Genomic DNA, 13,601 nt, shown 5'->3' with positions numbered 1-13,601 from the left:
ATACGATACAGGACTTATTTTGAAATAAATTAATCAATAATTTAATATTATTTTTGTAACAGTATTTATTACTATGATAAGTTTTTTTTTTCTTTTATGTATATTATAATTTGCTATTTTGGAATGATGATTTTGATGAACTATAATTATATTTTTAGCTGTTGTTTTTTTTTTTGTTTTCTTTCTAAATGATTGATCTGATTTAATTTATGTAAAGTCCCATCGTAAAATTAATCCATTGGCACTTCCACTTACGAATCCGGCTTCATCAGAGTCGATACAAGTAATTCCACTTCCATGTTTCATGAGACGTCCACTCTCCTGACAGGTTCCAACAGTAATTCTATTTGGTTCTTGTCTTACCGGTTGGTTGGGTACACCGATGCACTCACGACGTCCACGGTACCAATTATCTAGATTCCAGATTATAATTACACCATCGTCACCACCACTCAGTATTCTTCCACCTTTCTCCTCGTAGCTGACACACTTGACTGGTCCGGTGTGTCCGGCATTCACAATGAGAGGACTGCTCATCTGTCTGAGATCCCACAATCTGATGAGCTTATCGCTCGATCCACTGACAATCATGTGATCACCGACCGCTTCAATACAATTGACGGCACCCTGGAAGTTGTTGAGCGTTGCAATGAGATTTCCATCCATTATATTGCGAATCTTGATTGTTTTGTCTGAGGATGAGGTACAAACGATGCCATTGGCAAAGAGTGATGAGCTGATTGATTTGGCTTGATTGATCTTCTTGGTGTGGTCACTCGATGTCCAGAGACGTGCCTTTTTCTCCTCCTCCCAGCACTCGACATTCGAGCTCTCCCATATGATATACTTTCCTGGGTTGGTAAAGTCGAATCCGTCTGCGAGTAACACTGGACGCTGAGTGGAAATGGTTTGGTATGGTTTGCTCATAAAGTCCACGAGTGTCACGCTTCCGTTTTTGTGACCGATATGCACCTTGGTGTACTCTGTCAACGGCCAAATGAATGATGACTTTGCCGAGCGATCATAGTCAATCGAGACGACGGCAGTCGATGACTCCTCGAAGGTGTTAATGTATTGTCCGGAATTGAGGTTCCAGAATCGAACTTTCTTATCGGTTGAGACAGAGACTGCCGAGTTACCCTCTGCCTTTAAGCAACGGATTGCCTTGGTGTGACCATTGAGCTCAGTGATTTTCTTGGGTTTTGCAGATGCCCATCGATCAGCAAGTTTAATCTTGTGGAGGTATTGGCTTCGCCAATTGGAAACACCCATTATATCTTCGTTTAGACATTCACAGTTGCAATCGTTACGACACGGACAAATACAAGAGTGATTGCAACCACACGATTTCATCTCTTTGGATTTCTCGGGATTGTTTGTTTCCGCAGAGATCTTGCTGACCATTGTGATGAAATCCTCGAGTTCAATTGGCGTTGGATTCGCATCGCCATTCGACTGCACTGGAAGTGGTGATTGTTGTTGTTGCTGTTGTTGTTGTTGTTGTGATAATGGCATGTGTTCATGATTGTGATTATTGAGAATTTGTTGAATGGGACGATACTTCTTTGGTACCGATTTGTTGAATAGCGGATTCAAAATGTATAGTTGTTTCCACAGCGACGATGAGTCTGTTGCCATCTTGAATCGCTTACAAACCATGGAGACAGTGAGAATATCACTGGCTCTGAGGAATGAGAGGATCAGCTGTACGATCTCCTCTGGCAGTGTATCAAAGTTAGAGTTGGTTATGCTGACATCCTTTCTTCTGAGTTTCTGCTTGTCATTCTTCTCGGACACCAAGAACAAGAATGGCTGTCGTTTGGGTGCATTCCACATCTTTGGAACCATTCCATCGTTACAGTTCATCTTGTGCGAAATGATATTGGTAGTGGCACGAATGGTCGGTCGATTGTCTACGACTTGCTGCTGCTCGACCGACTCGTCAACAAAGTTACGCTTTCGCTTTGACTTGGTGGAGTCTTCCGAGTTTCTAAAGGCTTTCTTCTTGCTCACTCCGATGTTGTCAGAGAGCAAGAGGTTAGCAAAATCTTCGACCATGTTGTAGAACTCAGAGGGTGCTCCAGGCGCGTCGGTCAGCTCGATACCTATGTTCAGACAATGGGTATTGACAGTTGGGATGACAGGGAGATTCTCTCCCACTTCCATCTTCTCTGCCAACTTGTTCATTGTGTTGAGAATGTGGTTCTGGGTGGAGATGATTCTGGCTGCGAACAACTTGCTCACCAGATTCTCTTGTTGCGGCGACTTGGCGCCCTTGACGGCGATGACCACCAAGAAAGAGGTGAACGAACCTTCGCCAAGACCATACGAGAATATACCGCTCGGAAGATAGCTGAGTTCCATGTCGTTCTCATTGACAACATCACTTGTACAAATGGAACGCCAGAGCACAGTCGAACAGTTTCCAGGACCTTTCTTAACGGTCTGCAATACTTTCATCGAGAATGATTCATGCCACATTCTATAATATAAATCAACTTCTCTACAATGATCATTTATATCTTCAACAACATAACCTTTATCATAAAAAGTATCCCAACTCCACGGTTGTGACTTCATTTTTGTAAAACGATACAAGTAAAGAAATTATTAATTAATATAACTTTAATTTTCTTTTTAAGATCGCTAACTAAATATAACTTACACTATATAATAGATCACCGATTTGTGATGGAGAGTACTCAGATGAGAAACTACCTTTACCAACCATGTAGTAAATATCGTTGGTCTTCTTGACCAAGAGCTCCATATCGTATTTCTTTAGATATGAGACCCAACCATAATCAACAGTGGTGGTACCAAAACATTCATTCAATTCTCTCTCGGCCTGCTCCAAGATCTTCAATCTTGTGTCTTTGGTTTCAATCTCTCTTACATTCTTTGAAATATGATTTCTAATACATTCAAATATTCGACCCAATCTGCCACTAACAGTAGCCGGGAATATAGTTAAATAATGATAATTTAAAATTGAATTTGGTTCTTTTGATTTTTTTAAACTCTTTCAAAATTATGGAAAAAAAAAATAAATAATCTTGAAAATTGGTTGATCGATTTGATTTTGATTATTATTGTTTTTTTATACTTACTTTGTATCCAGGTATCTTTTGAAGTTCAATATCTCTAATATGACACTGTTGTACAAAGATTAGTTTACAACGATCACGATGACCATCAATACCTTGAATGACCCAACCATTTGGTAGGCATTCAAATGCCTCATTCTCAGATGGATCATCAGTCTCGATTTCAATGGATCTCATCGCAATGACATAGAGACGTGATTGTGGTTCATATTTACAACTTCTATACAAAATCATGTTGAGTACACCCAGTGGATGTGAAATCTGCATTTGAATGATATGATTCAAATGATCATATTCCTCCAGCATGTTTGCTTCCACACAAGATGTATCCCACTATTTATCATTATTTTATTATTATTACAATTAATAAACAGTTAGAAAAAAAAATAATTAATTTCTACTTACTTTTCTACGTTCAGATATTGTATAGAGTAATTCAAACATATTTTCAGGTGATATTGGAAACTCTGCTATACCCTTCGATAGGTGAATTCCTTTTTCCTTTGATGTATATTCATAGATAGTGCTATATACATCAGATTCAAGTTGAAGAGGAACCCATGGTATCTTATTTGTAACTGCTAATGTATGAACTTCGGTAATGCTTTGTGATGAAATGTCGTGTCCATTTACATATTGCATTTTATATAGTGATTTATTTATTAATAATAATAATAATAATAATATTTAGAAATTACTACTTTAGCTGTATTTTATTTTTTTTGATTGATTGATTTTTATTTTATTGATTTTTTTTTTTTATAGATATATTTATTTAATTTTACTATTACAAACTTATTATTTGTTACTAAAACTAATTAATTAAACTGTTACTGAATAAATTAAACCAAGTTTACTTAATATTAAATTATATATATAAAATAATTAGAAATAATTTTTTGAATGGAAAAATGAAGGGAAAGAAAAAAAAAAAAAAAAAGAAAAGAAATTCTATCTTTTAAAATTTATATGGCTATAATAGTAAAAATAATAATAGTAATAATAATAATAATGTTAATTAATAAATTTTGATTAATTTAATTGGATTATGAAAGGTAAATAAGTAAATAAGTATATTATATTTAAATGAATGGTCAAAGATGATAAATATGAAATCAATTCGAAAATAAAAAGATTTCTCTGCTCTATATAAATAATGATTGGTTTATCAAAGGTGATGATCGATTTTCTTTAGATACATTACAACAACAACAACCAAAGAAATCAGTAATATAATAAAAAGTAACTAACAATCAGTAAATATCAAATTATTGATACTTGTTCTATTTCAAAGTGGACAGATTATTGAATATGCTCACCTCTGCAAACCCACAAAATTACAAAAATAAAAAAAAGTGTAACGAAATATAAATATGTTAAACTATTAAGAGAGACAAAATTTGATTTGATTTGATTTGATTTGTTTGATTTGATTTGATTTGTGAATGTTAATAGAATTGAATTGATTAAATTTTACTCTTTAGCTTTGAGTTTCTTAATATAAAATGTTGTTTGTTTGTTTTTTTTTTTTTTGGTTTTAGTTGTAATATAATATATATTGATATGGTAATGATACTATTCTAATACCATATATAACATATATATGTATTTATAATTAAATATATTGAAATTATAATATTTTTATATATATAAATACTAATATTTTTATTTTAATTTATTTTATTTCCTTTTTTTTTATATAAAAACAAATAATAATAAAATATATTTGATCTTTGGAAAATAGAGGGCAACCAACCTAAAGGTTGAATGATATATTTAACATATAAATATATAGAATAACAACAATTAACAGTGAAGCTGGGTATTCAGTACAAACCACGAACTGTTCAAAAAGACAAGCGTCAATTTTACAAAACTATCTCTGTTTTCACTTTGCCCCTAACTTTTGAAATGAACAATAAATATATATACTGGTGATCTCTGTTGAGAGACTGATAGAATATATAAATTGACTCCTCTCTAAAAAGATTTTATTAATTTAATATATATCTATTTGTTTGTTGGTTTTTTTTATTGCTCTCCAATTTTTGTAGGTTCTTTTAACATTATACATTTTCTTATTTGATTAATGAAAGGGGTACAACATACTAATTGATTTTATTTTATTTTATTTTAATTTTCTAAAAAAAACCAAAACCAATACCAATATAAATAATTATGATGATAATAGGAATAAAAATCTAAATAGTTGCTACTGTTAATATTATTATTATTATTGCCACTATTGTTGGTTTATGTATATATATTCCTATTGTAATATTATTTTAGTTGTTTGTTGTTGTTGTTGTTTGATAAATATAGTGGTAGGTTTGTTTGTTAGGTAGTAACTACCTACAGCATGGTGGGGGTGTTGTTTTATAAATACAATACTGATATTGTGTGTGTATTTGCTGTGGTGTTTTTTCAAACATGATAAATAACAGTAATTAGTGAGTCAAGAAGGTAGGTTGGTGTATCTATCTATTTGACAACACACACACACACACACACAATACCAATATCTATATATAATAAAATATTTTAAATAGATAAAGGTTTAAATAGACATAAATATGGCGAGGTTATTATTGTTACTTTAATTGGTGGGAGAGGTGGAGTGAGTTATTATGGTGATATTGATGATCGAACACTTGAATTGACAGTGATTCTAAAATGATTTAGATAAATTTGTTATTGTTTAACTTTCAACAACAATAACAAATAAGAATTACTACTACTACTACTACATCCACTATACTCGACAGATCCAATCTAACATGGCAATGTACCTGCACGCGTATATTGGCAACTCATAACGCTTAAAGAAGAATGAAAGGAAACCATGATCAACACACAGACACACCACACTAACACATGTTTTTTTTTGCGCACAATACAATAAACATGCTATAACATTGTAATGCAATAATGCCTTCTCTCAAAGTAGAAGATTATATTGTTAATTAATATGAGTGAATAGTGAGCTTGTTGATGTTGTGGAGAGTGATTTAGTAATTTTTATTATCTAGCTGATCGATGACTTATTGAAATGAGTAGAGATCTGTTATTTGATGGTATGTTATTGAGGAGTGTAAATGTTTTAAACATGTGAGATTGAAATGTTTAGTTTATTTATTTGTTTGTAGAGTGTCTTGACTCCATGAGATCAACGACTTATCATGACAAGACCATCATAATTTATAAAACATTTCCTCAAGTCATTAACAAAAAAGGAAACTTTTCTTTATAAAAATCTGATTGAATGATCAAAAAAAAAATACTTACAAATTTGGTCACAGCTAAAGATCAGAAAAGAAGAATGATGATCTTTTTATTTCTTTAAACAAATATAAATTATTAACTTTATTAATAAAAATACTCTCTATATATATTTGTCAAACAACAATTTAAATTCTAGTTTAAAAATGTGATATAATTAATAATTTGTACATTGTTCTTTATGATAAATATATCAAATAAATCTATTTAAATTGTATTATTATCGAAAATATATTTATATGATTGACAATCCTCGATCATTCAATTCAAAAATCGAAAATCGTAAGTATGTTCAAAGAAAAAAATTTGAAATTGTTAATTCTTATGATAATATGAAATATCAATAGATAAATAAAACATCAATTTTTTTTTTCTTTTAAACTTTGAACAATTTTTATCTCTTTTAACACTTGAAATCTGACAAACCATTCGAAAATTGGAAATTATATATTCTGATTAAAACTTGTCCACTATCATTAATATCTTTTTATAAGTCATAAATATATACTTATTTTTTTATTTCTTTTAGATTAAGTAAGATCACAAAAAAATAATGTATTTTGATATTTACAAACAAATTTGAAATTATTTTTTAATTTAAAAGTTATATATTTGTAGATAGTGAGAATAGTAAATTGTCAAAAAAGTGATCTTGTATTGATATAATATTAAATAAATTATAAATAGAAATAAAAAATAAGATAATTACATCAAAAGTAATATTATCTTAATTATACTTACAATATAATATTTCTTGGGATACAACCATGTTAATAACTAATTTTTATTTGAATTTCTTTTTTTCATACAACTATTTAATATATCATAATGTGATTGTATAATTCCCCGAGCTATCAAGTTTTTAAAAAGTACAATTCTATTCGTAGTTTGTCTGATTGTAAATTATTCAATTAATTATCTATGGAGAGATATAAAAATCTAAACTAATAGATATTAAGTACCGTCACCTTTAATAAAAATAATTTAACCAAAGTAGATTCAAAACTACATCATCCAAAAAAAAAAAAATACTCTATGTACCCAATCACCAATAATTTAATTGGTAATGAAAAATTATATAAATATATATTATTGGCACCCAATGACATACCACGAAACAATAACAACAAACCACCCACTGATTAAAAAAAATGAAAAGACCAATAAAAAAAAAAGAGGTGGTTTTGATGTCACCTGCCTTGATAATATTAGATAATCTAAATTTATATGGTAGTATTAAAATTTACAGCTGTTGGTTTTATTATAATGTTGATGATGATTGTTGGTGTTGACTTTATTATCAACCAGCAAGCAACAATCCGTTTGATGATTGTTTATAGTTTTGTAAATAAGAACAGAAAAAAAAAAAAAAAAAAAAAGAAGAAAGAAATAAACAGTGAGTGGTAAAGAATAATAGATTTAAAGAGTCGATACGACCTGTTATTGACCCGTCCAAACCAAATATACTACTCCACTTGTAAGTTGTTGTATGATGACATATATAGGTATATGTAAAAAAAAGGTGTATATAGATAATCTAATTGATACTGTATGTAATTATATACATCTAGAGGTTGTTCTTTAGAAGTTTCTATTCGTTGTACATATAAAAATTGAAAAATGAATTGATGACTAGTTGTTGTTTTGATTGATTGATTGTTTGTTTGTTTGTTTGATTGATTATAGTTGATTGATTGATCACTGTGCCTGTAGTAAAGGAGCATAGTTTGGCTGCTCTGCTCTCTGAGAGGGGGCTTTACGTAAAAAGTATAACATTGCGCAGGTTGGAACTATTTCCAACGATACAAAATAAATAAACACCCAATACCAAGCTACACTAAATGATTTGGTATCTGGATTATCCTTTAATATTTAAAAAATAAAATCAAAATGAATCAAATCGATTTGATTGATTGATTGTTTGTTTGTTTGTTAATAATAAAATATATATTTAACATAATAATGATTTTAAATTTGTTTACATACAGAAAGCGAAACAACACTAAAAATCATCATACAAGATCTACATATAAAACAGAGTGAACAAATCCAAGTGATTGCTTTGATTTTCCAAGAATGTACACGTTTCAGTACTAATTTGTATTCGTCGATCAGTCTGTATATCTTGATTCCATAGATTCCAAAGAGAAGCGCTGTAATAAAGTTGAGTGATACTATAAAGAATGATGTACCTAAATCTACTCTTTTACACTGTGTATAATAATAATAATAATAATAATAGTAATTTTAAAATCAATATATATTGATAATGTTGATATAAATGATTAACTCTATTTACTTACCTCTGCATCAGTGTTTGCAGTGAAAAAGAATGCAGCGATCGTCACTATACTTCCGATGATGAATGCTGTCAGCAATCCAACGGCAACATTACTTTTGAAAAAGTTAAACTCTCTTCCGATCGATGCCTGATAATAAAAGTCTGCCCACGACACAAACAACATAAAATACGCTAAAAAGAATGATAGATCAATCATGTGATCTATATATTTCATGTTTATAATCATATTATATGATTTGATCGTTTGTTAGTTTGAATATAATCTAAAAAAAGAAAAAGAAAACATAATATAACATACTCCAAAATAGAAAAGCATTTAGGGGGAACGACTGTAGACTGCCACTGATGATCGATGGACTCAGTAAAAAGTAGACACCTCTCGAAAACATGGCCAATACAATGACGAATGTAAATAGTTTCTTTGCATATGATTTCGGGTACATCATAGCTCTGACCAGGAGTGCTGATGCCACCAGACCAATGAACATCATCATGCCACCCAGAACATAATAAAGATATGAATACATCTTCTTTTTGTTTTTGTTTTTTGTTATTCTATATAAAGTTTATTTCTTTTTCTGTTATTTTTAACTTTAATAAATATAATATTCGATTTTTATTCTATCTATCTATCTATCTAACTAACTATCTATAATAAATAAAACTGATATTCATATGTATATGTATATGTACAAAACTAAGTAACTAACTATTTAATATATCTAACAAACTTTTTATAACTAACTAACTAATAAATACTTTTTCACTATCATCAATAATACTTTTTAGCAATATAACACTTTTTTTTTTACCACCCTTTTTAACACTCTCACTCTCTTATCTGTTCTAATTTATTTATGATTAATGATAAAAAATAAAAATTGAAAAGTCCATTGAATTTTTTTGTTGGATTGTGACAATCCTCTTTTATCTAAAGCTTAAGCCCACAAAATTTTAAAATTAATTTTTTTTTTTTTTTTGTCTCTTTTGTCTGATTTATTTTATTTTTTTCGGAAGAAGAAGAGGCAAATCTTTTAAAATAATTGTTCTTTGAATTTTTGGTTTATATTTATTTAAATATAAGACGGGAGTTGGGGAGTATAAGTAGATGTTATTATCGTCATCATCACATCAATTGATTGCTTTGTTTGTTTGGTTGTTTGGTTGTTTGGTTTGTTTGTTTGTTTTGATTTGATTGTTATTATAAAAATTAATATAATGATCAAAAAAAAAAAAAAAAAAGAAACTGGTTATTGTTACTAACTGTGCACCAGTTTGAGTGTAGTTGAGTTTGAGTGTGTTGTTTGTTGTGAAAATATGATTAATATTAAGTTATTATAAAGTGAATATTGTTTTTGATTTTGTTTGTTTTTGATTTTGTTTGTTTTTATCTCTCTAAATTAATTAATTCTTGACAGGACATCCGATATAACGATGCTCTGGCTTCAAAGGATTCTCTGGTGTGTAGGTTTCAAAGTGGACTGGTGTCCATTGGTAGTTTGGATTTTGGGCAAGTGCTGCCTTGGCTTTTCTTCTCTGTGCTTCCTCGATTTTTTGCTTCTCGAGACCGGCTCTTCTTCCGTCACGCTTGGCAAAGGCGTCGGCGACACCCTTCCACACCTTCAGAGAGTTGTTCTCTTTCAGTTGTTCGAGTGGCTCCTCAGAGATGGTGTCCTGACGGACGGTGTTGTAATTCAGGAAGACCGATGTGCTCTTGTCCTTGAGGTTGGTCATATTTAAAATGTCGATGTGTGTACCGGTGATCTCGTAGAGTGCATCGCTACCCTTTGATACGAGGATGTGAAGGTCGTGCCACTTTCCACCGAGAATTGGCTTGTCTTTGAAGTTGATGACGGCGTTGTAGCCAGACTCTGGACATTGGAATGTGTATTTACCGGTGAATTCAAACTTCCAACGAAGCAGACGCAGGAATCCATCTGGGAATTTGTCATTGATATAGGTTTCGTTGTGATTCTTCAAAGTGGTGCATGTCTTTACGTCCATGTGAGCACGGATGTGTTTGCCCTTGAAGACTGGGGTGATCTGTTGTCTCGACTCCATTGTGATACCGTGCTTCTCATTGCTAAAGTGGAAAGCAGAGATTGGTGGATGATGAGAGATTTGCTCGGCAATGAATTTAGTCTTATCTCCTTCTGCCGGCAGATTTGTCTTCTCATCGATATGATTGACTTCACACTCGTAAATCTCACCCAAAATCGGATTCAATGGATTCTTTGGGAAAAACATCTTTGGCCATGTCATATGATATCTTAATACTTGAAGGAATCTTTGTTCTGGATCTTTAATTGAATTTGCACTATAATAAATCATTATTATTATTATTGTTATTGTTATTTAGATATTAATTAATAAACGATTGTTATATAACTATAGAGAATTAGATTGTTGTTTAAACAATAACAACAACTTACGCCATTAAAACATTTGTGAATATTGCAGAGTGTTGTTGAATTGCAACCAAGAAAGACATTGGTGCAACAAAAGTGGCGGGTATTGGCATCTTTGTCATGTCGGAACCGACCTTAAGATGATTCTTTATGAAGCTGAAAGCTTGTTTCATTACACCATCGCTTGAGCTGTTGTCGTCTACGATGATTGTGTTATCTGTTGCACCACCATCGTTTGATTCGATTCCTTCACCCTCGATACCGTCGCTTGACAGATCGCTGATGGTATCCTCTGTAAGTGGTGATCCTTCCTTGGTCATCACTGGTGATACTGTAACTGTTGGTGCTGCTGTTGTTGTTGATTTACTTCCAAATCCAAACATTTTTATTATTTCTATTTATATAGATATATATATATTATTAAAGTTTTATAGATTGATTTAATCTGATTTGATTTGATTTACTGTTGTTGTTGATGTTTGATTTAAAATTACAAATAGTTTTACAAAGAATTTATACAATTTATTCTGCTTTCTTTATATTTTTTGTTTGAAAAAAGAGATATTTGTTTCAGTTAGTCTAAGATATTCAAATTTAAATGAATAGTTGAATGAATTATGATAATATTTAATCAATATTGATGAATGAACAATAATATTAACAAAAAAAAGGTGAAGCAAACAACTGTTGTTGATGATAGGAGAGCAGTGTGGTGCAGTGCCGTTGAATTGTATGAAAAATCCAGTGTAATAAAAGATTGTTGTTTTTAATATTACAATTATTATTATTTTAATAAAAATTATTATTTAATATAATAAAAGAAATAATGTGAAAAAATGTAAATAGAATTACAAAAGTACTATAAATAAATATGAAAAATAATAATAATAACAATAAAAAGGAAAAAAAGAAACTGAAAGAAAATAAAAAAATAAATTTGTTGATTTCAAAATTTTGTGTGTTGTTGTTTGGTAAAGTTGATTGGTGATTGGCTGACGAAAGTACGACTTTGAGATAAACACAACTATTATATCGATATTATTACTATATGATATGATATTATTAGCGCACTTTTTGATGCCAACAAAAACAGTCAACTGATTATACAACACGCACAGTACAAATACAACAACAGCAACAACTGACCGAATGAAAGAATGACTGGACTGGCTTTTTCATTAAAATTGAAAAAGAAAAATAAATGTGAAAGGTGTTGTTGTTGTTGTTGTTGTTGATGATATATTTATATATACCTAAAAAACAACAAATTTTGTTGCTAGAAAAATAGATATTATTATTATTTGGGGTGGGTGGTCGTCTTTTTGGAGATAGTTAAGGAATTGGATGTATACTAGTATCCATCCATCCACCTAGTAAGTATAAAGTGGTGGAGTATATGGAGTGCAGTGGTGTGGTATTTGGGATTTTAATTATTGTTTTAGTAATAAGAAATTTATCCAATTACAATAACATTATTTAATATGTGGTGGTCGTGGTGTAAGTGTTTTTTTTTACTACTCACATCTGAAAGTTTATAATTCTAATTCTGTTTGCTGTGCAGTATAATATAATATAATATTTTATTACTATATAGTTGTATATGTATCTAAACAGTTAATAAAAAGATGAATAAGTGAATGTTTTTTTTGAAATATATATATATTTTTATTTTATGATTGATTGATTTGTTTTGTTTATTTATTTTGTGTGGGTGTGTTAATGTTGGAAAAGTAAAGAAAAAAGGATTACACTGTTGAATAAATAGTAGGTGTAATAAATAAATAATAGTACTACTACTACTGGTTGATGTAGTCGTTGTGGTAGTGGTGGTTGTGATAATTGATTGATTTATAGAAATGAATTTTTAATTATTGTAAATAATATAATAATTTTATATTAAGGTGATTTTTTGATTTTTAAATGAATGAAAAACCAACAATCATAGTTATATGTAAACACTTTGATTTCTTTTCTGTTTGGGGTGTTTCCACCACTTAATTAAAAAAAAAAAATTATATTTAGAATGGTGTGTGTGGAGCTGTGTGTTTGCTGTTCTCAGTAGTGGTGTGATTGATTTCCTTAATGAGTGAGTGGGGTATTTTTTTATTTTATTTTTTTGTTATATACAATCAATATAAATTGGATTATCACATTATACACACAATTGTGTGAATAAACTGTACAAAAAAAAAATATTATTCTAACATTCTTTTTTGTTCTACCTTCTTATAAATTTAATAATATGATGTATTATTGTTATTTTCGTTGTATGTTGTGTTGTGTGTTGCTTGAAGTTAAATTATGATTGATGTTCATTCATGATACCAAGATGTGATATGATTCAAACAGTTTTGTATAGATAGGAATATAGATTGGCTGGTGGATGGTCGTTGGAAAGACAGATGATGGTTTAAGAGTTGTGTTATGCAATGTAATGTACCTTTCGTTTTAACAAAAAAAAATGATATTCTTTTTCTTTTAAGGAGTTAAATATTATAACTTTCT

General features: G+C 30.2%; 3 protein-coding genes across 3 annotated transcripts; all 3 read right to left on the bottom strand.

Annotated features, from left to right (window-relative positions):
* Positions 1-207: 207 nt before the first annotated feature.
* Positions 208-3,749, bottom strand: fbxA (cheaterA; the record flags this gene model as incomplete). The annotated part of the gene is made up of 5 exons (XM_020571526.1): positions 208-2,105; positions 2,340-2,574; positions 2,666-3,022; positions 3,111-3,440; positions 3,513-3,749. The coding sequence occupies 5 exons, from the start codon at positions 3,747-3,749 to the stop codon at positions 208-210; spliced, it is 3,057 nt and encodes a 1,018-aa protein (XP_020438800.1).
* A 4,335-nt stretch (positions 3,750-8,084) lies between these two features.
* PPL_00497 (uncharacterized protein) lies at positions 8,085-9,215 on the bottom strand (the record flags this gene model as incomplete). The annotated part of the gene is made up of 4 exons (XM_020571525.1): positions 8,085-8,249; positions 8,562-8,597; positions 8,690-8,859; positions 8,987-9,215. The coding sequence occupies 4 exons, from the start codon at positions 9,213-9,215 to the stop codon at positions 8,085-8,087; spliced, it is 600 nt and encodes a 199-aa protein (XP_020438799.1).
* An 877-nt stretch (positions 9,216-10,092) lies between these two features.
* osbF (oxysterol binding family protein) lies at positions 10,093-11,479 on the bottom strand (the record flags this gene model as incomplete). The annotated part of the gene is made up of 2 exons (XM_020571524.1): positions 10,093-11,005; positions 11,121-11,479. 2 exons carry the CDS (start codon positions 11,477-11,479, stop codon positions 10,093-10,095), a joined length of 1,272 nt encoding a protein of 423 aa, XP_020438798.1.
* Between the last annotated feature and the right edge of the window lie 2,122 nt (positions 11,480-13,601).

The sequence above is a fragment of the Heterostelium album genome (assembly GCF_000004825.1).
Source record: "Heterostelium album PN500 unplaced genomic scaffold PPL_scaffold1, whole genome shotgun sequence".
In the NCBI taxonomy this organism is placed as follows: Eukaryota; Evosea; class Eumycetozoa; order Acytosteliales; family Acytosteliaceae; genus Heterostelium; species Heterostelium album.
The sequence above is the reverse complement of the archived record's forward strand: the minus strand, read 5'-3'. Positions and strand labels throughout refer to the sequence as shown.